General features: G+C 52.6%; 8 protein-coding genes across 8 annotated transcripts; 4 read left to right on the top strand and 4 right to left on the bottom strand.

Moving 5' to 3' along the window:
- Positions 1-694: 694 nt before the first annotated feature.
- Positions 695-5456, top strand: J4E87_009232 (uncharacterized protein; the record flags this gene model as incomplete). Its single annotated transcript, XM_049380810.1, has 2 exons — positions 695-3475; positions 3525-5456. The coding sequence occupies 2 exons, from the start codon at positions 695-697 to the stop codon at positions 5454-5456; spliced, it is 4713 nt and encodes a 1570-aa protein (XP_049229441.1).
- Positions 5457-7004: 1548 nt separating this feature from the next.
- J4E87_009231 (uncharacterized protein) lies at positions 7005-7994 on the bottom strand (the record flags this gene model as incomplete). Its single annotated transcript, XM_049380809.1, has 1 exon — positions 7005-7994. The coding sequence occupies one exon, from the start codon at positions 7992-7994 to the stop codon at positions 7005-7007; it is 990 nt and encodes a 329-aa protein (XP_049229440.1).
- A 301-nt stretch (positions 7995-8295) lies between these two features.
- Positions 8296-9879, top strand: J4E87_009230 (uncharacterized protein; the record flags this gene model as incomplete). The annotated part of the gene is made up of 4 exons (XM_049380808.1): positions 8296-8445; positions 8495-8575; positions 8628-9063; positions 9113-9879. 4 exons carry the CDS (start codon positions 8296-8298, stop codon positions 9877-9879), a joined length of 1434 nt encoding a protein of 477 aa, XP_049229439.1.
- A 493-nt stretch (positions 9880-10372) lies between these two features.
- On the top strand, positions 10373-11676 carry J4E87_009229 (uncharacterized protein; the record flags this gene model as incomplete). Its single annotated transcript, XM_049380807.1, has 2 exons — positions 10373-10703; positions 10769-11676. 2 exons carry the CDS (start codon positions 10373-10375, stop codon positions 11674-11676), a joined length of 1239 nt encoding a protein of 412 aa, XP_049229438.1.
- A 716-nt stretch (positions 11677-12392) lies between these two features.
- J4E87_009228 (uncharacterized protein) lies at positions 12393-13022 on the top strand (the record flags this gene model as incomplete). The annotated part of the gene is made up of 1 exon (XM_049380806.1): positions 12393-13022. One exon carries the CDS (start codon positions 12393-12395, stop codon positions 13020-13022), a length of 630 nt encoding a protein of 209 aa, XP_049229437.1.
- Positions 13023-16678: 3656 nt separating this feature from the next.
- J4E87_009227 (uncharacterized protein) lies at positions 16679-18376 on the bottom strand (the record flags this gene model as incomplete). Its single annotated transcript, XM_049380805.1, has 1 exon — positions 16679-18376. One exon carries the CDS (start codon positions 18374-18376, stop codon positions 16679-16681), a length of 1698 nt encoding a protein of 565 aa, XP_049229436.1.
- Positions 18377-20390: 2014 nt separating this feature from the next.
- On the bottom strand, positions 20391-22281 carry J4E87_009226 (uncharacterized protein; the record flags this gene model as incomplete). Its single annotated transcript, XM_049380804.1, has 5 exons — positions 20391-20912; positions 20973-21275; positions 21393-21971; positions 22016-22138; positions 22276-22281. 5 exons carry the CDS (start codon positions 22279-22281, stop codon positions 20391-20393), a joined length of 1533 nt encoding a protein of 510 aa, XP_049229435.1.
- Positions 22282-23073: 792 nt separating this feature from the next.
- Positions 23074-23904, bottom strand: J4E87_009225 (uncharacterized protein; the record flags this gene model as incomplete). The annotated part of the gene is made up of 1 exon (XM_049380803.1): positions 23074-23904. The coding sequence occupies one exon, from the start codon at positions 23902-23904 to the stop codon at positions 23074-23076; it is 831 nt and encodes a 276-aa protein (XP_049229434.1).
- Between the last annotated feature and the right edge of the window lie 277 nt (positions 23905-24181).

Raw genomic sequence — 24181 nt, 5'->3', positions numbered from 1 at the left:
GTGGGCATGATGTGGGTGGGACGGGCGCTGAGTCAGCCCGGGAGCAAGCGCCGGCCTCGGCTCACACGAGGAAGCTACCGTACCGCGCGCCCCCAGGGCCGCGCCCGCTGATGTTCATAGCACTCCATCATCGCATCTCTTTGCGCATCAACCTTAACTCCATCACGCGTTTGATTTGTGCTATGTCATAGGGCGTACATACACCCCCAGTCTCAACAACCGTCAACAAGCGACGCCGTGGCAATAGGCTGTACCCACCGCGGAGACAATACGAGCAGCCACAATACTGCAGTCATGCTACACCATATATCCTGCAGCTATACCATGTCCAGCAGTACCACAAATGACGCGATCTTACCTAGACCGGTGATGGTATTTGGACCGGGATGATGAGACGGTACTCAGCAGCCAATCAAGCACGCGACGTGTGGTGAGGCACGGCTGAGATCTGGGGGCCAAAACGGAAATCCTGTTCTTAGGATTTCGGAGGTAATAGCTTTAATAGCGCCTCTGCGACAACAAAGTGGGCGCGTGCCCAGCCCAAAGTCTACGGTATACTTACTCCGAAGTTGACCTCGATCTTTTGCAGAAGAGACAAACACTCCCAGACTTAGCGACAGACCTGCTGGCCCCCGTGAGGCTATAGCTTCGCTGCTTCTAGAAACCCTCGAAGTATTCTTGTGGGCACTGAAACATGAGGTTTGGGCGTGGGCGGGATAGTCCTGAACCTACAGATCCGGTCTTCGACGAGGACCAAGATCTCAGCGAAGTCTGGCCACAGGTCGTGCGGCAGTATGAGGACACCACCAAGAAAAAGCTAGATAGTACTACTACCTTCAAGAGCTTCCAGCTGCAAATTGATGCAGACATCAAAGAGTCAACGACGAAAAGCCACCAACATGCTCGAACTGTTCTCAACAATGTCGGTACCTGTCTCGAGAAGTTTGGGAGCATTGTCGCACAAGGGGCAAGTGTAATCTTCGGACCAACTGCTCAATGCTGGAATGCGATAAGCTTCGTGATTCAAGCAGCACGCGGCATCAACGATATGATGGACGGGTTCGTCACTCTAATGGAACGCTCATCCGCCTTCTTGCGACGTCTTGTGTACTTTCTGGAACAAGAGGCCGGCAAAGATGGAGCCTATTTGCCGCGCCCTCTTCGTAGGCCAGCATACGAGATTCTATCACAGTTTCTGGGTGTGCTTCGTTCTTCCTACAAGCTAGCTACCAGCACAAGAGAGCGAATGAAGTCGATGGCCGGAATCATTCTCTTCAACTCGAACGATGCGGTCGCAGAGTCACTCCAGCTCATGGAAAATCATATTCAGGAGTTCACCAGAGCCGAGGCTGATGTCATACTAGTAGGAGTTCGAGGGCTTGCGAAGCATCTCGTCAAATCTGACGAGGAAAGAGCCCGCCACCAGAGTGAAATACTTGAATACCTCCAAGCCACATACAAAGTCGGTGATCAGGTTCTGAGCGTCACTCAGCAGATGAAGACTACTCTGGACGGTCGAGCTAATAAAGACCAACAGAAAGAGAATTTGGTCAAGATAGCGAACAGTTTGGGACTGAAGAAGCCTGGGGACTGGGAGACTTGGACCAAGCGGCACAGTGAGCTCTGCAAAACGCATGTGGAAGGGACAGGAGAATGGCTCAGTCAAGACGAGCCTGCATTCAGCCACTGGGCTGATCTGGAACAGCACGAAAAGAAGGTCCTCTTCCTGAAGGCCGACTCAGGTTTCGGCAAAACACATCTTTTCAACCACGTTGTTTCTCATCTCGAAAAGAAATGTCGGGCTGCACGCGGACCTAATCAGGCTTTTATCGCTTACTATTACTACGGAGATGAAAAAGACGACTCCCTCGAACGGTGTATTGGGTCCATCATATACCAGTTTGCAGCTGCAGATGTCGGATATGCTCAAACTGTAGCAGACGAGTGCACGCGACTCGCAAGCATTGCGCGAGCTGAGGATCGATGGCATAATCTTGTTTCGGGATTACAGCGCGCCATGAAAGGGACTTATTTCATATGCATGGACGGTTTCGATAGTCCTGGCCAGCTGGACAGTGTAGAGGTGATGATGTTAACTATCGCCGGCCAAGCTGCGTCTTCAGCCAAGTCTAACGGGGTTTCCCTACGTCTCTTCGTGTCCGGAAACGACGATGCGCTTTCTGAGATCTCGCAACGAGTTAAAGATGTCGACACCATTCTTCTCGGGAAACGCAGAGTCTCTGCCCAATCCATGGAACGAGCGGGCAACAATGCAAATATAGCCTCAGACTCGCTGCCGAACGCAAGCGATCTGAGAGCTGTCACAAGCGCCAGGATCGAGGAGGTTTGCAAAACTAAACCTGGTCTGAAGGCTCTTCTTAGCGACGCGAATATCGAGCTTTTGCTTGAAGGCATACGCGGAAACTACAGAAACTTGGAGGCCAAGTTGACGGAGATCAACGCTTGCGACACTAAAGGAAAAGTTCAGGAGGTCATCAACAACACAAGTGCCGACATGAACGCCGTACAGAGAAACAGAATCAAGACGCTGGACGCTCTTCTGACTTCACGTCAGGCTCAGGTGCTCAATTCTCTTCTTGTGTGGATTGCAGGCTGTACCTACCCACCAAAGATCAAGCTTCTCGAGAGCGTTCTTTTCTTCACCTTCAAGGAGGACTTCCTCCTCACAGATCAAATTGCTACTACCTACTCGCCTGTGCTCACGATTGACAAGGAGGGCAGGGTGGAATTCAAGGACGGCCTTAGGGATATTTTGTCCGTGGATACTTCCTCGGGAGCCGAATCTGCGATCGCTCAGTTACATGCTGAAGCGATCACTACTGCCGAAGTCGAGCTTTGTCGCCGGTTCATACGAAAAGCTTGTGATGCAACAGATTACGCCAGGTTTAGGTTCGATGATTTCTTCCAGGCCATGGCACAAAAGGTACATATTCACCTCGATGACGACAACACTGTGAACGTTACCATGATCAGCTTGTGCATCGATGTTCTGTTCGACAGTCGGAAGGACGGAAGCCTCGAAGCAATGCGCGACCATGCTTCATTGTGGTTTTATGAGTATCTTAAGGCCTTGGTCAAGACGCTCGATGATTTTGAGCCACAACGAAAGTTTATGACTGGGATCGGAGGCAAGCTGGTTGACTTGTTCTGCGACCCCAAGATGATCGATATGTGGTTCTCCAAGAAGAATTTGTCGTGGTTGAAATACGATTACCTGTATTCTGAAGAGAACCTCGACGCTATCTTGGCGTTGCTGAAGAATTCGCAAGTGGCCAAAGGCTATGCAAAGGATGCAGAGAAGAGTGAGTGGGTAAAGTCCATCATTTCAGATGCCGCGAGCAAATACTCCGTTCTCGAGCGCATCGCAGCGCGGCTGGCGACCCACTGGTTTAGCTGTTCGACTGGAACAACAGACAAGGATTACCTTTGGATCTCATGGGGTATTGTAGCCAAGGTGAGTTCTTCCTGACAATTCTGAAAGGTTATCTGACACCGATAAACAGCTATCCAAGCCAGACAGACCTTTTGAAGAATGGAACCCGCCTTCGAACGCAGAGATCGACGAGTACATTGGTTGGGTGAAGAAGCACAAGCAAATCGAAATCGACAACTCCACCTGGGATTACCGCGTAGGCGCTACGTATCTCGTCTTTGAGCATTACAAGGAAGCTGTTATTGCGTTGGAGAAAGCGAAGCAACACCCTCGGTCAAACTGGGGACTCTTCTTCGGTCTAGCAAAGGCCCATGAGAATGAAAAGAACTATCGTGCAGCCCTCGGTTACATGCAGGATTTCAGGTCGCTCGGCGAAGGGTCACTGGAGACGGATGATGCGTACAAGGAGGCCTACTGGGACCTGCTCAGGACGGAAGGAAACTGCTTTAGGAAGTGTTGCGACTACGACCTGGCTATCAGATCCTTCCAGGAGCTTTTGAGCCAGGATATCGAAGAAACGTCTGATATGAATTGGCTCTGCTTATACGCTCTTTCAGGTATCTTCAAGACCTGGACCGACACAAAGCGCTTTCAATCTATCATCGAATACATTCGCAATTGGAAGGATGCAACAGCCAACAACCGTGGCCCAACATACTGGTTACGGAGAGCAGCATACGAAGATGACGTCCATGCATGCATCATTGCGGCTGCAAAACATGTCGGAGCTGTGGAAGAAGTCATCTCTCTGTACCAGGAGGCTATAGACTACAAGTCGCCAGACCCTTCTACTGGAGAGGAACCGGGGGTAGATAGTTCTGCCGAAGCAACAGGACAGCTGCAGCACTTCCAGGCTGTCCTCAGATTCCACGGAAGTACGTCCCAAGATGATCAGTACCGGAGTATACAACACTGGGAAGGGATTGTCCTGCAATCAGACGAGAATCCAACGTTGTTTATGCCAGCATGGAACGCGGCCCGGAAGTTGGCCCCGATTCTTCTTGACAAGGGAGTTGCTGAGCTTGCAGCAGCTCCCTCGAGCGCTTGCGAAGACTACACCAGCCGATTGAAGAAGCTTGTCAACCTAAATACAACGATTATCCGTAATCTTCGTCAAGGAGCTTCCGACCCTCGCCTTTGTTTAGCAAGGCTATACTGCCTCAAACAAGACAATAAGTCAGCTGCTGCGCAAGCGCAGGCTCGGCTTTGCAGTGTCTTCGACAAGTGGCCTGAAGCTCCTGATGATGATTCACTCTCTCTTCGTTTCTCGAACCTCGCTCAGACGTTGACTGTCCTCGACAAAGATGCGGATGCTGTTGCAGCATGGCAAGCAATCGGGCCATATGAACCTACCAACGCTACGGAGGCGAAATCAAACGCACCGGGTACTGAAGAGCCCGCACAGCCAAGCTGTGAGCCATCCCACAAGGATGATGTGCCAGCGACGTCCGAGAACAGTCCGGAAACCATACCAGCCACATCTCCATCATCTACAACTACCACTAAGGCGTACCTCTCAGGATATGGCTGCGGTGCAGACTGCGGGACGCAATGGGAGAACATGCTAACTGACTGTTGGGTATGCAAGCACTGCCTTTACTTCCAGCTTTGTCGTAACTGTTACAAGAAACTTCAAGAGGACGATCTAAACCCTTTGATCTGTAACAAGGATCACAAGATGCTCTATTTGCCGCCATTCGACTGGGAGGCATGGCGTAGTATTCCAGCAGACATGATGACTGTGGACAAGCAGCTAGTATCTCGTAAAGACTGGGTAGACAAGATTCGTAAGGGGTACAATGTGCAACAGGCAGAGATCGATCTCATCAAGATAGAGAAGGCGAGGGAACTGAAGGCTGCCAGTGTACTTGCCGTACAATGGCGCAATAGGTTACAGAGAATTAGGGCCAACAGACCGTCGGCAGCGCCTGCACTTCGTCGGGTCGGGACTGTCGCAAAGGGCATTGATGCAACCCACGTAACAAAGCAGCACGACATCTAGATGAGAGTAGGATGGGCGTTCAGCGATGTGTCGATCGAGATTCATTGCTGAGAATACACGACAGTTATTGGACACAGCACAGGCGCTCGTCTCTATTTTTTTTCTTGTGTTGCTCCAACTCCTCACGACCTCGTTGTGCTTCCCAACCCTCCACCCACTCTATGAAGCTTGGATGGTCATACTTTCTCGCCTCAGCGAGTGCAGCATCCGGATCCGCGCCTCGGTCGAGTAGAAACCATGTCAGCTCGCGTGCATCCGTATCTGGTCTGCCGACGCCAACGATGTATTCTAGTGGCGTCCCCATTTCTCCTTGCAACCATTTCGTATCGCGCGGAAAGTCTAGCTTGTTCACATCCAAGCCCACGGTATCAACTAGATGGCGCACCATCGCCATACGTTGGACGTAACGCGCCCTGCTCCGCCGTTGCCATTCCTCGTCTTTTTCGGGGTCTTCCGTCCCATCGTGACCCAACGCCGCCATGAGTACCGCCCTATGCAATGTACAGGGCCCCAAGGGCGCCCTTTTAGAGCGCAGAAACTCAAATGTTGCGATGTCGCCACTCTCTGCGACCTCCTGGAGTATGGGCCTCTTGTACGGTGGTTCTCCGGGCGTAGCAAGTTTTGCGCCATGATTTAAGCACCACACAAGCTTCTCGCGGTCATGGATACAAGACCACATAAACGGACTCTGCCAAGATCGAGGTTCTCCTGCCCAGTTTATGTCCCAGCCATGAGCGAGCAGGAACTTCAGGGTGGAAATTTCAACCTCTTTGCCAGAACTGTCGATGTGCTTGATGCTAACGCCGTGTTTGATCAGATAGTGAAGAGCTGGTATCGAGTTCTTCTTTATCGCAATGACTACGGCTCGTTCATCGTCGCGTCCCTTCGCATTGCCTTGGGCGTTGGTCCTGACCTGCTCGAATAGCTCTAGTTCGTGCTTGTGCATCGCGGTATCAAAAAGAGTCTTCACATCCTCTGCCTGATGCATCGTGGGCTTGCGTGTTAAGCAATGTTAGGCTCGTATACTCTTTATTACTGCTGGCGTCTATTTAGCTGCTGACCTAGATTGATAAGGTGGCGGGTACAAAAAATGGGCAAAAAAGAACATGTGCTGGCAAAAACATACAACAGCGGGGATTCGCTAGTGGTCACCCACCTAACTACTAATCCGCCGGTATCATGCTTGTATATGGCTGAGCGGACGGGAAGCCTAATTTTCATGATCCTATGGTCGTATGTGAAAGAGCAGGTGATTTGGATCAATATATTGCGAGTTGAACCCAATGGCGATCTACTGGAGCGTTAGCGGCAGCTTCAGATGCGAGAAGACCAGTATGTCACCAAAAATATACACGCGGATCCCAGTCACGTTGTGCTCCATGCTGTAATGAGATCAATTCTTCAAGCTGTTGTGTCATCTTATCAAGCCACCCGTAGATGCGCTTTAACCGTAACTCCGTCGCTGAAGATGCAATGCAGGTATTCCTCTCCTTCTCATACGCCGCGTCCGACAAATGTTTCCGCTCCTGTCCTTGGACGATCCCCCATTTAGTCCTTAGGAAGCATATCCTGCTCACTGCCGTCCCTGGGCACGTAGTTGATACCCGCGCTCTCTACCGCGCCAATCACGTCTTCCGGGAGGATACCCTCAACCTGGGTCGCGTAGACGCCCGGGACGTAGCCCTCCAGACGCTGATATCTGGCAACCCAGCTCCTTGATGTATCCGCGACAGTGATGAGGCCTTCGAAAACCTGCGATGTGCAGTCGTTGATCTGCTCGGGGTTGCCAGCGAGCTCGATGATCTCTTCGCAGTTGGGGCAGCCCTGGGTGAGGAACTGGTTCTGGGTTCGGACAATGGAGCAGACCATGCAGGCCCGCATGTTGCGCTGCTGGCCTGGCGGTATGTGCGCACCGCCCTGGATCATGTTCTGTGCCATCTCGGATTTCTCGACGTTGGGACGAGGGTTCGCGGGCGGCTGCTGACCTAGCTGATGGCGGGTTTTAGATGTGACAGCGGGGCGCTCAGTAAGACCGGGGAGATTGGCGTCTAGAGCAGAGTTGTCGCGACCTCGACCTGCAGCGCGCGGACGTGTAGGAGGATTCTGAGGAGGAGTATGGGGCTGCTGTAGAAGCTGTTGATGGTGAAGCGGAGTCTGGTTGTCGAAGATGGATGTAGGCGACCCGAAATACTCGATGGGAGGACGGAGGTCGTTGTCGAAGCTGACAGGAAACAGAGCGTCCGCAAGTGTCCTACTTTGTTCCACGGTTCCGGAAGCTTGGCGAGGCTGTCGGCGCTCTGGCTCTGGACCTGACTCGGGCACCGCTTTAGAGAGGTTTAGTCGCTCACGCGAGGCTACGGGATCGACATTCTCCAACTCGTGCGCAAAGTATGGCTCCTCGTTTGCCCTGCTATTTCCTCGGGGACGTGTAGTAGTGCGAGGTGGGGTGACATCAGGCTCGACTTCGTCGCCGTCAGAGTCGACGGTGATGTAGCGATCTTTAGGTGTCTTGACCGTTGCCCTACCCTTGCGCGCCATGATGTCTAGTCGGAGCCGAGGTCTCTGGTTGGTTGGGCGTTGGTGGAGGCGTTTAGCGGCAAGGCCAGGCGATGGCGGGACAGACTCGTTTGATAACTTTCGGCGGGCAGTGCGGGCGACAGGTCACCTTCATTTTGTTGCCGTACGTCACTGGTTTGCTATTCAAATCTCTTAACGCGCAGGGACGCAGCTTCCCTCCCGTCAACCAACAGGTGCACCAGCCCGTCGCGCCTTCTGCAACTACACCCGCTGCCCGCGTGCCTCGCATAACCCAGCTTGTCCCGCACTGCGTCGATACATCATGGGTGCCCCGACCGACGAAGCCACCAAGCTCAAGGACCAGGGCAACAATGCCTTCAGGAACCAGGAATGGGACAATGCCCTTGAGTTCTACACCAAAGCGATAGAGGCATACAACGCAGAGCCCTCGTTCTACACCAACCGCGCACAAGTACACAGCCCACCTGCGCCTCGCGAGCATGTACTAATCTATCCTCCAGACATACATCAAACTCGAACAGTATGGATACGCTATACAAGACGCCGACACGGCGATTGAATTGGACCCAAACAACGTCAAGGTACTATTGTCGCAAACTCATATCGTCATTATGACGCTCATCGCAGCACCAGGCATACTACCGCCGCGCCTCAGCGAACACCGCCATCCTCAGGCACCGTGAAGCGCTCCGCGACTGGAAGCTCGTCGTCAAGAAAGCCCCTAACGATGCCAACGCAAAGCTACGCATGGCCGAGTGCGACAAGGTCGTCAAGCGAGACGCCTTCCTCAAGGCCATCGAGGTCGAAGATGCGCCGTCGGCAGCAGAGGGCCTAGACTTGGAACACATGGCCGTAGACCCCTCATACGATGGCGCAAAGCTGGGAGACAAGATGACACTGGAGTTTGTCGAAGACATGATTGAGCGATTCAAGAACGGAAAGAAGCTGGCCAAGAAGTACGTCTACCAGATCATCATCGCAGTCATGGATATTGTCAAGAAGGAGCCCACCATGGTCGAGCACGATGTTGCAGATGGGAAAGAGATCACTGTCTGTGGTGATACTCACGGTAGGTCCCAGGCAGAAGGAGTGGATATACTGCGTACTGACAAAGCTAGGCCAATTCTTCGATCTCATGAACATCTTCAGCCTCGCCGGCAAGCCCTCCGAAAAGAACGCGTTCCTCTTCAACGGCGATTTCGTCGACCGAGGCTCTTGGTCCACCGAGATCGCCCTGCTGCTTTACGCCTACAAATGGCTATACCCCGATAGCTTTTTCCTGAACCGCGGAAACCACGAGACGGACGACATGAACAGGATGTACGGTTTCGAGGGTGAATGCAGGGCGAAATACACCGAGCGGGTCTTTAAGCTGTTCTCGGAGTCCTTCTCCGCGCTTCCTCTCGCCACCCTCATCGGCAAGAAGTACTTTGTGCTCCACGGCGGCCTCTTCTCAGACGACAAGGTCACGTTAGACGACGTGCGAAAGCTCGACCGATTCAAGCAGCGTCAACCAGGACAGTCTGGGCTCATGATGGAGATGCTTTGGACCGACCCGCAGACAAACCCAGGCCGTGGACCTAGCAAGCGCGGTGTCGGTCTGCAATTCGGACCCGACATCACCAAGCGCTTCTGCGAGAACAACGGCCTCGAGGCTATCATTCGGTCGCACGAAGTACGCATGGAGGGTTACGAAGTCGAGCACGATGGACGCTGCATCACCGTCTTCTCGGCACCCAACTACTGTGACAGCACCCACAACAAGGGCGCTTTCATCAAGATCGGCCCAGAGTACAAGCTCAAGTTCACCCAGTTCGACGCTGTTGCGCATCCGAACATCAAGCCAATGGCCTACGCGTCAAGTGGCATGGCCGGCATGATCTAATGAATATGAAGTAAGTTGGTTCAGTCATTGTTCGCAGCGATGCATACTTGGGTGTTCTTCGGCGCATCAGCATACTCGGAATTGGTTGGGGCTGTGTTTGATCTTTCAGGATTGATTGGGAAGGAGCGCTGCTATACGAATGTACTATAGAGCCTGGATGAAGGCACAATTCCGATATCGATGTACACGAAAAGCATCGAGCAGAAATATAAGAGCAGAACATTACATCCTGCGCGTCTGACACGCTATCTCGGGTAGCGCGTGGTAGATGCGTTGCCCCTCACACGCGGCCCCACGTGTTGCATCCCAATGCGGCTAAGTCTGTTGACAAACATGGGTCGTCCTCGCCTTCCATCTCATCGCGTCCGCCAACCTGCTAACAAAGCGCCCTTTACGCCTGATCTCGCCGTAGATCTCTGACACCGGCACCCTGTCGCATCCCTCATTGTTTCTACATCAGCAATGTGAAGACCAATCCACTTGCGCAATCACCATGTCGCCGTATCAACAAATCTTCTCCACCAACGCCGTCCTAAGCGTCTGGCGCAATCTTCGCAATACCAAGGATAACAACGACCTTCTCCTCGCATTTCAGTACCACCAAGATGACAACCGCGGCCAGAAGGGCAAGAAGTATGCCAAGGGTGGCGTCGTGGAACACTCGCAAGAGGTCGCAGATGGAAAAGCGATAGACGTTGGTGGCAAGAGCATTGGCTTTGTTGTGCCATGGCGGGCCATGCAGGCTCAGAGACGCGAACTGAAGGAAAAGGAAAAAGAGCTCGCTGAAGCACTAGTGGCACTGGCTGGAGAGGTTGCGTTTACGGGTATGTATCTGGGACGGTGTTTGAAGTCTAATAAGGTATGCGCATATACTAACTGTTCACGATAGATCTCTCTTCCACCCTGCAGTCTTCGCTCACGCAAAACCCTCTCATCCAGATCCGCCACCTTGCCGCTGGTCTGTCCCGTCAGATGTCGAAGATAGAGATACAAATGGCCGACAATGCTCCTTTTGCAAATGGAAAGAACCTATACACCGGCGGCGAGATAGCGCAAAGGTTTCTCCCGCCGATACAAACACTCTTCCAACAGCGGCCTGTACCCCAGCGTATGATCTTTGAACTGCTCATGGAGCTGAAAGACCTTATCTACATGGGTATGGCAGGCTGTGAGAAGGAGGTCTTGGAGTGGGAAGTGGATGGCGCTGCGATTGGAGCGCTTGAAGAACTGGACGACGCGATGGTCAGAGCAGTCACACCAACAGTCCCAGCCATCGAACCGGAGCAACGAAAAGAGGCTGAGACTGGGCCCAGGCGTATACTGAGGCGCAAAGCTTCGAGCCTCATCTCGAACTCTGTTGTAGTGCAACAGCCCGTATCATTCCTGCTTGCAGCGCCAGAAGAACTCCTTTACAGTCTCGAATCGCTCGAAACGACAGCGCTCGCGCTTACACACCTCCCACTCCCTATACCCGATCTCTGCGCACACGCCGTTATAACCCTACGCCGTCTCACACCTCGGCAAACTCTCACAGACTTCTCACAGCAGAAGAAACGAAGGAATGGCCGGTGTGCAGAGTTCGCGCGTTGTATGAGGTGGGCTGGTACGCAGTGGCGGCAAAACGGCGGATGTAGGAGAGGTTGCTTGAACGAAGACGAAGATCCCGAAAACCTTCCTAGCTGGCATAGAAGTAGTCGCTGGTTCGATGAGAAGGGCAGTGGGACATTTATGGTCGGTGGAGGAAGGGCGACGCCGAAAGACGATGGATTCGGTGTGATCAAGATGACGCCTTCGTAGGCAGCCCGCGGTGGGTTTTTGGGACTGTTTGGAAACTGGCGTTATGGATTTACATGTACGATGGGATGGATTTGGATGATACTCGGCGCAAAGATACCCTTTTTTGATTTCTTGGTATATATATGGTAGAACCACCGCTTCTGTGAACACACCGATGAAGCCTTCGGAAAAGACTGGAGGCATTGCTTCGTCTATATATGGCGAGAGAAAGTGCACAGTCACTAACACGGACAGGAATGCAATGTACTACGTAGTCATGTTTGAGATATCTCGATTTCTTTGTACCTTTGCCTCCTCAGGTCGCACGAGACCCGCTCTTCTTTAGTTCACGATAATGTTAAAGACCCAGTTAGGAGTCAATCGGCTGTGGGTCATTAAAGACTCCAATCTTGGGTGGATCTGGCATCTAGCGACCATGCCGGAGCCTACCGCTCAGATTACACTTGGGTGTCTCTAGTGGTGCATACAGTCATTCAGGTATTGGCAAGTTGCACATTCAGAGGTTCGCCAGACTCATATGCTATGGTGAGTCTAAGTCGAAGCGCGAGAGAACAGTCACTGTGTGACGTTTGTCGAGTATAAAAACCGGATGTTTAGCACAATATCCTACTTCTCACAGCACATCTCTACTCAAGCATCCATATCAACCAACGACGACCACAGTTTCCCGAAGTCTTCATCCACAGATCCAACCCACTTCCATCCAGCAAGTCAAAATGACTACAGGCATTCCCATAGACGATCCCCTTTACAGAGCCCCTCCGCCCATCGTAGATGTCGAATACGGAAAGCCCTTCTACTTTACGAATCCCGCGCAAGGTCTCGAAATCACAGATCCCTTAGTAGGAAAAGGAGTTCGAGAAAGTGGCATCAATGGCTCGAAGGTCCTTAAGGACTCTACCACCGGAAAGACATATCTCTGGCAGAACAGCCAAGACCCCGTGGAAGAGACCAGCTATCAGACGTTTGTCGACGCCCGGGAGAGAGACAGCTGGAAGAGATACACCGTTGTGTGGCGATGGATTAGGTGCGGACCGAGGCTGTGCGGGAAGGTCAAAAACCCAGAGGATTTGACGTGCCCATGTGGATGGAGACTGCTTATAGACGCTAAGCCGCCTGGGTGGAAAGAGGGGGACGGGTTGAAGGCAGAGACGGAGGGATGGAAGAACGATGTTAATCCCTTCGCCATTGAATACAAAGGAGATGCCGTTGGCGACTGGGATTTCGACACGTTGAACGGTGTTTTGTGGAGGAAGCAAGTTTCCAGTGGCAAGGAGGAACAGGTGAAGTACAGTCAGGTACCGGTTACGGGTGGTTGGATCGGTCGATGGCCGGGTATTCAGTAGTCTGGGCTTTCGGTTCAGTGGTTTTTTGGTGGCACATGTATTGAACTCTTTCTTGTGGAACTAGATTGTTCAATGCCTTCTCTAATGCTATATTTGTATCTTCAAGCTGGTTCTCCGAGTCTTAACTGCAAACTAATACGAAAGCCCCTATAGGTTAAAGCGGGTGACTGTGTAAGTAATCTACTTACAGCTTCCTACTCTTCCTATAACCTTGCTCTGCTTCTAGGTTAGTCTGTTCTTCTCTTGGTTTATCTCTTAGTTTATAGGCACTGTTGTGGGGTTTCGACCTTAATGAACTACTGTTAGACATTGTCTGCGCTGTCTGCGCTCCTAGATATAATCCTATAGCTGTTTAACGAATGGCCTGCCTTACGGATCTAGATTTAAAGTTATCTGGGTGGGCGGCATATCTATTAAAAACCCGATACGCTCGTTAGAGGTTTATCTGAACTTGGTGGCTCTAGGTCTAGATTGCGAAATGTTAGTTCTCTGTGTTTATAGATAATCTATTAACTACCTATGAAGCGAGACATTTGAGGGCCGTTAAAACGTACCTTTACAGTTTGAGAGCGAGGAGAATGAATTTAACGTAGAGCCTGAGTCTTTGGCGAGGCGTGTTCTGCCTAGTTTTTCGTGTAGTCTTGAAACGCTATATACGCATTTTGCGTTGGAGCGGCTGCAGCATTCACAATCTAGATGCTCTTTGCTGCACTTTACTTTAGATGCAACACAGGAGTCGCAAGAAGGACGGAGCTTCAGACTTGGATCTCTTTCATTGGGTGATGGAGCGTACAGTGGGCTGGCAGGTGGGCTGGCAGGTGGGCTGGCAGGTGAGGTGACATTCCTGGGATGTCGACCCGCTAACCTAAAACCAGGCGCCGCGTAATGAGAGAATTCTGCCTATCATGTATAGATGGAATAGTATGATGCTGGAATATCGCTGCATGAACTTGGAGTTGAGCTGGTCCACGATCTCGGATTCGACGAGACTGAACTGTAGCCTAGCAGGCCCTGTTGCATGCCACCAGTACCTAGCATGGAAGATACCGACTCCTGTTCCGATACATGCGTAAACGTTTAGGTAACGTTCTGGCGCAGGTTTCTGGAATCTGGTTCGGCTGAGATATAATTCGCCTATGATGGCCTCACGCCCCGCAAATGTGCCAACGAGGCAACAACATTGGGCTTGTGATACGACGCGAAACGAGATCGGACGAACGCAAAGATGCTGAAAACATACACAGAAGAGGCGCGAGGCATCCGAAGAGGTGGATCGAGGGGTCGGGGTTTACACGAGCGACGGGTGCTCAGCCGCGAGGGGCGCTGCTATTGGAGGTTTTGCGAGCTTGACCGGTCAGAGATGCAAGCCGACGAGGGCGGTGCAGAGTCTTGCGAGCTGCCAACTTATAAACGAGTTTGCGACATACATGATCATAATCATGCAGCAAAGATCGAACCAACTCGACTTCAGGATGGCGACCCTGGGTGGCCCGCTTGATGAAGTTCTCCAGAATACCGTCAGCTCCCAGGCTAGAGTGGAGATTGTGCAGCGCTTATGGCGAGGAAGAAGAGGACAATCGCCGAAAATAGTCCATTTTACATGGGATGCATACTTTGAATACTACACCCAGGAGTGCAATGCAGCTTTGACTGACGAGGGCGCGCATCTCTGCGCAAGAACGCATCGGAGCCTTTTGCAGGTTGCGCACCTGCTAGAAGACGCGGCTGACGAGGACGAAATACGAGAAAGGCTACGCCAAACATTCCCAACGCAAAGGTCGATAGTAGAAGAGAAGAAGATGTTGGATGGTTCTTTGAAGCTTGCAACTCGTATCTTTGCGATGATCAGCATCGAATCGCTTTCACCAGAAATACCCGCGAAGCATACCCTGCCCTGGACCCGAGGCACGTTCACGAACGCCGTCCATGATTGTTTTAATCATCCATCAGATATTGCACTGGTATCCAAAGACGATGTTGTCAGCACAGATCTCGTATGCTATAACATTGAGCAATGGGCAGGTATCGCAGTGGTGTGGACCAATAACCTGCTCGATCATTTGCTCTTCGTGGAACGCGACAACACACTTTGCGTATTCCATCATGCATCATTTCTGCACAACATGTTCGCCATAGATAGGTATGCCGTCTCTATCCGGTCAGTGTTTAGCGAAGCTGACGGTGGTGTTCTACAGGTCGGTTTTCCCAGATGGCCTTGTCGAGGAAACATTAGACACACTCGCCCTGTTGTTTCCAGAGTCTGATCGCAGAACCAAACGATGGGTGTCAATCAAAAGCCGAGCAAACTCAACACAAACGCTGGTAGATAGTACGTTGGCCAGATGTGGCCACTTTCGACCTGGGCATCCATCTAGGCGTCTTGAACGATTCCAGTTCTGGCGTGACCGGTTGGTGTTACTAGGGGAAGCAGTCGACAAAGCCACGCCAACGTCCAAGGCATTGTTGAAGGCCCTGAGAGACAGCAAGGAAGGCGAACAGCGGCTCAACTTCTGGATGGCGATTGTGGCGATAGGACTCACACTCTTCTTCGGGCTGGTGCAAAGCATTGAGGGTGCCATACAGGTATACAAGGCGTACCATCCGCAGGCAGAGTCGATATAGGGATGGCGCAGCTCCCGGTCGAAGCGATAAGATGTCATCAGAGCTAGAGCGCGCAAGAATAGAAACGAACGATAGCAAAAGCTAGACATCTCCAGTGGCGCAACTCGGCAAACCGAAGGAAACTGCACGCGACAAGAACCGGCGCGTAGAAAACACGAGTGGCGCAGTGGGACCTCTGCCTTAGCGTCCATGCGGCTAACCTAGCGCCGTCAACACAGGGTCCAGAAAATCCCGGCTCGCAATCTCAGCCCATTCTGCAGTGGGCGGCATGCAGCAGCAAGTCCCTTCCCTACGCGAGGAACTCCACCACTCCACCACTCCACCCCAAGCTCGCTGCAGTTGCCCCGCAAGAGGCGAATACATCGTCATCTGTGTAATCATAGTGGATACAGGCGACCAGCTTTTGTCGCGGCGGACTTGATCTTCTAGGGAAGGTACGAAGAGCTGCAAGAGTCGATTGATAGACCGGACGAAAATGTTGTTGAGGAAAGGGCGATGGGTAGCGTGGAGATAAGGATGCAGCGGCCTGCAGCAAGCACATTTGCGGTGTCGAGCGCTGATTAGCATACGCTGGTCATGCTGACGTCATGGGTTCTCCGCGGCTTCCTTCGCGTGAGGAAGATCTTTGGTTGAGGGGTGGAAAGATGGGGAATGCGATTTTGACAGCAATGATGGCAGACACCGCTCTTTTGTGGGTGTTTGTTGTGGGTCGTTGTGATGTTCGCCTGAAGGCTGGGGACGTGAATTGTGAGGAACGTTTTTTTTTTTTCCATGATTACCTAGATAGTATGGGAGGCTCAACAATACAGCTCATGACATGGCAAAAGATGATAGTATAACGATCAAAGGCTGTAATTAAAATGCTATATAAAAACGCTCAGTATAACACTTTCTTTTTGGGAAACGCCAGTAGAAAACCCATCTATCATCTATATGCTTCACATGCAATGCCAAAAAGTAAAGACCTAAAGCCTGGTTGAAAGCGACACAAAACGTTTGCCGCCCTGGGGGTATCTCTTTCTTTCAACGCACATTTAAGCGTACTTCTCAATCATAGCAAGAGCGCCCTCGCGCTCGAGGCCCTCCAATGCGGCCTTGAGCTCAGAGACGAAGCGCTTGTCGTCACGGAGATCGTTGCCGAAGAGGGTCTTGATCTCAAGCTGAGCCATGGGGCCCTGAGCGGCGTAGGACTGGAGCTCCTCGACCATGGGGTCGTCGACCTTGAAGGCCTTGCCGGCGTCGTCGATGCCGCTGTTGTAGCGGAACCATGCGGCGGCTACGAGAGTGAGGCGGCGGAGAGGTCCGTTGGCAACGATCTGCTCAGCAATGCTGGGCATGATGAACTGGGGGATCTTGCCGGAGCCACCAAGGCAGATACGGGGAAGCTCGTCCTTTAGGGTGGGGTTGGAGAAACGTCCCAGGAGGGTGTTGATGTAGTCGTCGACGCTGACACCGGGGATCTGGGGAAGGAGCGGCTTGACTTCCTGGTTCATCATGTTGATGACGAACTGGCGGTAGACGGGGTGGCCGATGACCTCGTGGATGTAGGTGAAGCCAGCGAGCTGACCAGCGTATCCCATGGCAGAGTGGCTGCCGTTAAGGAGGCGGAGCTTGATCATCTCGTACTCCTCGACCTTGTGCACGTCGGGAACGATCTGGACACCGGCCTTCTCGAAAGGTGGGCGGCCGTCGACGAACTTGTCCTCGAGAACCCACTGGTGGAAGGGCTCGGTGACAACGGGCCAGGCATCCTCAACACCGAAGTTCTCGGCTAGGCTGACCTTGTCCTCGTCGTTGGTACGGGGAGTGATACGGTCGACCATGGAGTTGGGGAAGGCACCGTTGTTGGCGATCCAGTCGGCGACCTCAGGGTTCTGGTGGCGGGCGAACGAGACCAGCATGTTGCGGCTGATGTCACCGTTCTTCTGCATGTTGTCGCAGGAGAGAACGGTGAAGGGGCGGAGACCAGCGGCGTGGCGCCTCTCCATGGCAGCGTAGAGGTAACCGAAAACAGTGCGGGGTGGTTGCTCACCAGCCAAGTCGGCGGCAACATCTGGGTGGTCGGTTTGGAGCTGGTGGGTGTTCTCGTTCATGTAGTAACCGCTCTCGGTGACAGTCATGGAAACGATGTGGGTGTCGGGGTGGGCCATCTTGGCGATGACAGCCTCAGCGCTGTCGGGAGCGAAGAGGTAGTCGGTGATGGAACCGCAAACGCGGGCGGTAGTACCCTCAGCGGCACGCTCGATGATGGTGTAGAGGTTGTCTTGGGGCTTCAGGGCATCGCGCATGGGAGCAGCGAATGGCTGAAGGTCAACACCGCAGATGGACCAGTCCTTTACGGCGAATTGCTCGAGAAGAGTGTCGACGTAGGCTGCAAGATGGGCTCGGTGGAAACCACCAACACCGACGTGGACAATGCCTTGCTTGACGCCCTCACGCTGGTAGGTGGGGACAGCGACATTCTGGAGTTGGGAGAGGTTCTTGCTGCTGAGCTTGAGGGGAGCTGCGGGTGTTTGGCGCTGAGATGTGGTGGTGCCAGCGGTAAACTTCTCCTCCTTTCGTTGGGAGGATGTCCTGGGAGGGGCGTTGTAAACGTTGTTGTTCTCAGGCGTCCGGCGAACGGCCTCGGAGCTCTGGAACCTGAGGGCAGCAGGGCGGGAAGGCCTAGTGGACTGGAAAACAGCGCGGGCGCGGGCGGCGCGCAGCAGGTTCCTGGGGACTTGAGGAGGCATGGTAGAATAATGTGAGAATAGAATGAGAATACTGGAATACGTGGATGAGAGCAGAGGGAGATACGGTGCTCTAGTATTTATAAAGCGTCAGCCCAATCCTTTTTGTGGGCACATGCGTAGAACCTTGAGCATGGTGCCAAAAAAAGTCGGATTAGGGCCCCTATTTTTTCGGAGGGTCTAGACATGGTGGATTACACAGTATGAGTCGGGACTCGCAGGCTGATAGCCTGTGCTTTGGAAAACGTGGGTTGGCAAAAGGAGGCTGCGGCTTGCATTGTGTTGTGTACGTCGCGGCCTGGTGGTGCGTGCCAAAACGCCAAAACGCCCCAACTGAGCCGCAACACCTGGGCAACTTGACGACACACCCCGAATAGATTCAAACTTTTTGCCCTGGCGCGTCTCTACACAAGACCCAGTTTTTAGACTGGACAGGGGTTTCAGACTTTGCGCTCCCGCTTCCGCTCGCAGATGGGGGAGCCACAATTGCGCCGTAGTGCCTGTTGGCAGGCGATTTTGTGCGAGTTGCACAACTATTGCGTGCTAGGTGAAGGATGTTCAAGGGACTACTGAAAAGGCTGTGGCTTGCGTCCACCAGAACCTCACCGCCGCCGGCTTGCGTGGGGGGTGCGGTCCGCCAGGAACACCGACGCTTGGAAGCATGTCGGCTGCGTCGCCGACGCAAGGCTTGCATCTTGCATCGACCAGACCGCGTCTTCATCCACCTTGGCAATAATGCAACAACCCCCAACGTCCATCGTCGTGGCGACTACAACCCGCGCGCATGGCCTCCGCTGTCAGCCTGGCTATCTATGCACCTGGGGTAGCGGGTCGAAGTTCGGGGCTGGGGGTTATCCCGACGCCCATGCGAATTAGACATGTCGAGACCGCCATCGTATCCGTGTTGAGACGATGCCCTCCGCCTCGCCTCCTCGTTTCCAGATTCTTCGATTCTGGATCCCCCCATGACTCGTTCACCGACTTGTCCTTCTGCGAGGATCCTGTCCAACGGCCACCAAAAGGATCTGCGGCCTGCAGCTGAGCCTCATGCATGCTGTTGCACGGCACATCATCCCCGCCATAGCTCTGCGTTGCAGCTATCAGATCGTCCTTAGCCTAAGCCCTAAGCATACCGACCGCCCAACGGAACTTTCTTAGCTTTTCCGCGCTACCTGTACCGCGTCAGTAGCGTCTCAACTGCCACCGGTAGTACTGCTTTCGCACAATCCGAGAGACGACCAGCTGTGGGCGTGGGGATGCGACCTTGCGACGCGGTCCTAATCTCCACCGGAAATCGCAACATCACTAACAAGCCCGAAGATAAGCCTCGCAGCGACCCACGTCCACGGTCCGGGCTGTCATGGTTATTTCCAGGTTCCACAAGCCGCATGTCCTAGAAGGAAGGCAGTAGCGACCTTGCACCTTCTTCCCGGGCAGCCACCATGGAGACCAGCTGGTCCATGCCATGGGGGTAGTCCGGAGAATACCTCTCTCGGCAGAAGAGTTCGATGCGAGCTTAGCGGGCCGGCTAGACCCCAGCTCAGCAATGTACTCATTTGCTTTTCGCCAGGTCATGGCCGCTCGAGACGGTCACCTGGGCATGGTATCAGCGCAAAAGGGCCTGTTCGCGAATCATATGACGGGGATATTGAAACGTGGGCGTTAGTCCGTGGAGGATGCCGCATCCTCTCATGACAACATCTCGATGTGTGCACGCTGCGTGTTACGGTTTTTGCTTTGTTAAGTTTTTCAGGTTCGTTGGGCGAAAGTTAATCAACCCCACGAGTACGCGTATCGTGATCGAACGATCTTGGCGACGCTATTGGAGAACGCGCAAGCCTCTACGGAGTCGGACTCAAAGAGATGGGAGGGACGGAAAGGGGGATGCGAAATGTTTGATTCCAAGTGTTGTTTTCCCCGCGGGTAAGGACACGATGCCGAAGAAGGCATCGTACTGCTAAACAAGATCATGCAATTCTGGCTCGGCATCTTTCACCGCATCCGCCGACATGCTCTCTCACAGATCTGACAATAACAATTCCCGCATCTTATCATACTGCGGACTCCCGAGTCCCGAAGCCATATCCCATCCCGGACCCGCTGGGAAGCCATCCATACCGCCTCCCGGATTATATCTCACAAGAATATCATTGAATATCTCCGGATTGTCGTATATGTCCCAGTTCAAAGTGCCAAGTGGTTCTTTGCCATCCGCCAATCGCTCCTCATTGATCATATTGATCATGCTGGCAAAGCCGGGTGCAGAAGCCGACGCACCACTCACAGGTCTCGTGGTATTGAGAATCACTACTGGGTAGTTGACGCCAATGACTGCGACATCTGGGTATGCGCGACCTGAGCGATTATAGCGCCCTTCTCCGTATGCCGGTGCTGAGTTGGAAAGCCAGCCCGAGACAGCGTCGTCCTGGTAGCTTGGGCGGGGAAAGACGTTGGAAAATCCACCGCCGGAAAACGTGGCTGCCATTTCGCCGCCAGCAATGGTACCATCTTGCAATGTTGTGGCGCCGACGCAAAGGACCTATTGGAGATGAGTATAGCTGCAAAAGGAGATTGAAAGGACGAATGAGTGGATGCTTACATAAGGGCATGTGCAAGGGAATGATGGTGGGAACTGCTGGTCGGAAGACCCAGCGCCAATATCTCCTGATGCGGCAACGATGGTGACGCCTTGCAACCCCAGCTTCATGTACTCGTGACATTGGCGTTCAAGGTAAGCACGAGAGAGCTGGCTCTCCAAAAAGCTGTATGAGATGGAGATGACGTTGCTCATTGGCGCACCTCCGCATGGTCCGTTCTTTGTGCCTTCTCCTTCATCGTTTTCGGGGAATCCCGGGCCAAGGTACTGCTCGTTGCCGCCCGGGTGGGTACAGTATGTAGGATCCTAGCTACGTTAGCTGTTGCTGCGTCACGTGGAAGATAGCAAGATACTCACCAACGCGTCCAGAAATAAATCGAAACCGTTAATAAACTTCGACTGGCCAATTTGATAGAATCGTACCTTTTGAGGGTAGATGATGGAGGTCGAGGCCTGAACGTCCAAAGCAGTCTCACCTGTCTTGTCAGCTTCTGCCAGAGACAGATCTCCGGGTTTGCCACCATAAACGTAGACGGATTCTGGCTCAACATCCAGGGGAATCCGAGGGGACGTCCAGTTTCTCAAGTATTCTTTGAAGTCTGGAAGATAGAGATAGTTACCAAGTCCGAAAATACCAAGCTCATTTCCGGTATTGTTGTGACTGGCAATGGGAACGTTGTACAGAGCGCGGAAGCAATGGACGGTAAAAAAGATGTGACAGGTCGACAGATCATCCGCACCACCATGGGCAGTGATATGATCAGCAATAGCCATGGGCTTCGTCGCTGTTTGTACATGAGCCATTGGACGTAAGCCGTCGAGCTGTATTGTGGGCGTGATGTAGTCGACATGTTCGCGAACGTGCTGTGGAAGTTTGTAGTTATCGCATGCCATGCGAAGACCGCCGGATTCCTTTTCATGGAAGTTGTAATACTCCGTATGGAATAGGTCCTCAACCTCACCAACAGTGGCTAGGAACATGATCCAATCCCGTCCTACGTACTGTCAGTTCTCATTCTACTCGGGCACGATAGGTTATGACATACTAGCTGAGAACGTGATGCGACTGTCCTCGACTCCAGCTGCATGGAGCCAGTCAAGAGTCGCTTTTGTGGTTGTTGGATGAGGCGCAAATGTACTGTGGACTCGCTCGGCCGTCCAGCGCTTTCCTATATGATGTGTAAGTATACCACATGAACGAAGAGTTCAGGTTTACGTTACGGAAATTGGGTGAGGTTCGATTATGCATATCTCGGAGTGAGAGTTCGCCATGCTTCAAGTTCTGCTGCTTCAGCGCGATTCGCACCGGCATTACTGCATCCCTTGATGCACGTGAGTCTCTATCCCAACCTATCGGGTCCGCCTCTCGCTTCTCGTGGATGACGTGAGAGCCGACTGGGAAAGCGGCAGCTATGGTGCTGAGCCAAAGGAGGAGTACTACTAGGAAGCGCATCGTTTCCAAGATGTACTGGGTCTGTGTTAAGTTGTGTAATGTTCTGTAAATCTGTCTAAGTCTGTGTGACTTTGTATGAGTTTGAGTGAATGTGAAGAAGGAATGAGAAGGAAAAGTCTTTCATCTTATACTACTCCAGATGATTCTTTTTCATGCTGATTGTAAATACTGTACCTTGGTTTACAAGATCGACGACCACAGTACTACGATGGCAAATTGTGAATGCCCTGTTGGCGATTGGTCATCGCAATACCACGGTACCCCCATGCGAAAAGCTGGACAGCCATATTTAACGGTGTGTATCCAAGAAAAGTTGATAGGGCTACATTGCGTTAATATGTCTCAAACCTTACGTTGTTGTAGTAATGTAGGCTCCAGAGCACCTGTTCAGATATGGTTATGGTCGCGGTTATAGTCAGAGCCCACAACGAGACACCTCAAAAGTTTGAACGAAAAAGTTATTAGATAATAAAAAGATGAGCACGACCGCGATCTCTGGCCGGGGCAACGTACCCGCTGAAGCGATAATAGATTCATTACAATAACGCTATGTACGAGCTGACCACTGCTCTGCTGACGCCAAATAATGTATGCCAACATAATGTGCCCATAGGCACGATGGTCTGAGCCCAAATCAGTATATACCGAAGTTTAGCAGCACCCGCCCCAGCCCTGTTGCTTTCCCTTTTTACTCGCGTCATTCAGGTTGACGCCCGCCCTATTCGCTCCGCCTCCCGGCCCCTTGACTCCACTCCTTCGGTCGTTCAAGTCGTACTTGCCAGCTTCTATGTTTTGGTATATCCGCTCTGCGACTTCCAAAAAGGCTTGTTCCACACCCTCTCCGCTTTTGGCGCTCGTCTCGACGTACTGCATGACGCCATTCGCTTTACACCACTCCTCAGCCTCTTCTTTTGTGACCTGTCGCTTGTTCGCGGCGTCCGAATCAGTTACGGTAGACGACCCCGCGAGATCAGACTTGTTGCCCACGAGCACCACGACGATGCCTTCCTCGGCGATTTGCCGCAAGTCGTGCAACCATGACGTGGCGGAGAGGAACGTGTTCTTCCGCGATATATCGAATACTAGCAGCGCGCCCGATGCGCCCCGGAAATAACTTCTCGTGATGCTCTTGTACGTCTCCTGACCTGCTGTATCCCATAGCGAAAGCTTCATGTGCTTTTGCTCCTGCTTTTGTTTCGACGGCGATACGGGCGCTTGTGCTTGTGAGGATTTGGAGGGGTTGTTGATGCTCAGGGAATGCGATGCTGGTGGGCCGACAGGAACGATGCGCGATCCGAACTCTACGCCGATAGTTACGTCGTGGTGTGGTGAGAAGCGGCCTTCGCAGAGGCGAACTGTTAGCTGGGAGGCGTTAGCATGGAGGCCCTGGGTAACGGGGATGGTGTCGCATACACTTGATTTACCACATCCTGAATCGCCTAACGATACGATCTTCGCTATGTAGTCCCACGGCTGCGCCATGGTGCTTTGTGACGCCGTGTGGCTGGTGTAGCAGTCGACCCGAGGTGCAGGCTTAGGGCGGTGGTCACAGCAAATCCAGTAGACGTAGATGGATATGTATACGAAGACGGTATTTATTGTTCAGAATGTATGTAGAATAAAGTAGTTCGCAAGTCGAAGCTTTGGGTGTGTTTGACAGGAAGCCAGTTGGACGACAGTGAGTGAGATAGGTCAGGGTCCCGGCCATGCGGTCATAGCTCGGCAGCTGCTTGAGCCACAGTCGAAGGATGCGACCCAT

This window comes from Alternaria ethzedia (genome assembly GCF_023757985.1).
Source record: "Alternaria ethzedia strain BMP 0044 chromosome Unknown scaffold_33, whole genome shotgun sequence".
Taxonomy (NCBI): Eukaryota; Fungi; Ascomycota; class Dothideomycetes; order Pleosporales; family Pleosporaceae; genus Alternaria; species Alternaria ethzedia.
This window is presented reverse-complemented; position numbering and strand designations above follow the sequence as displayed.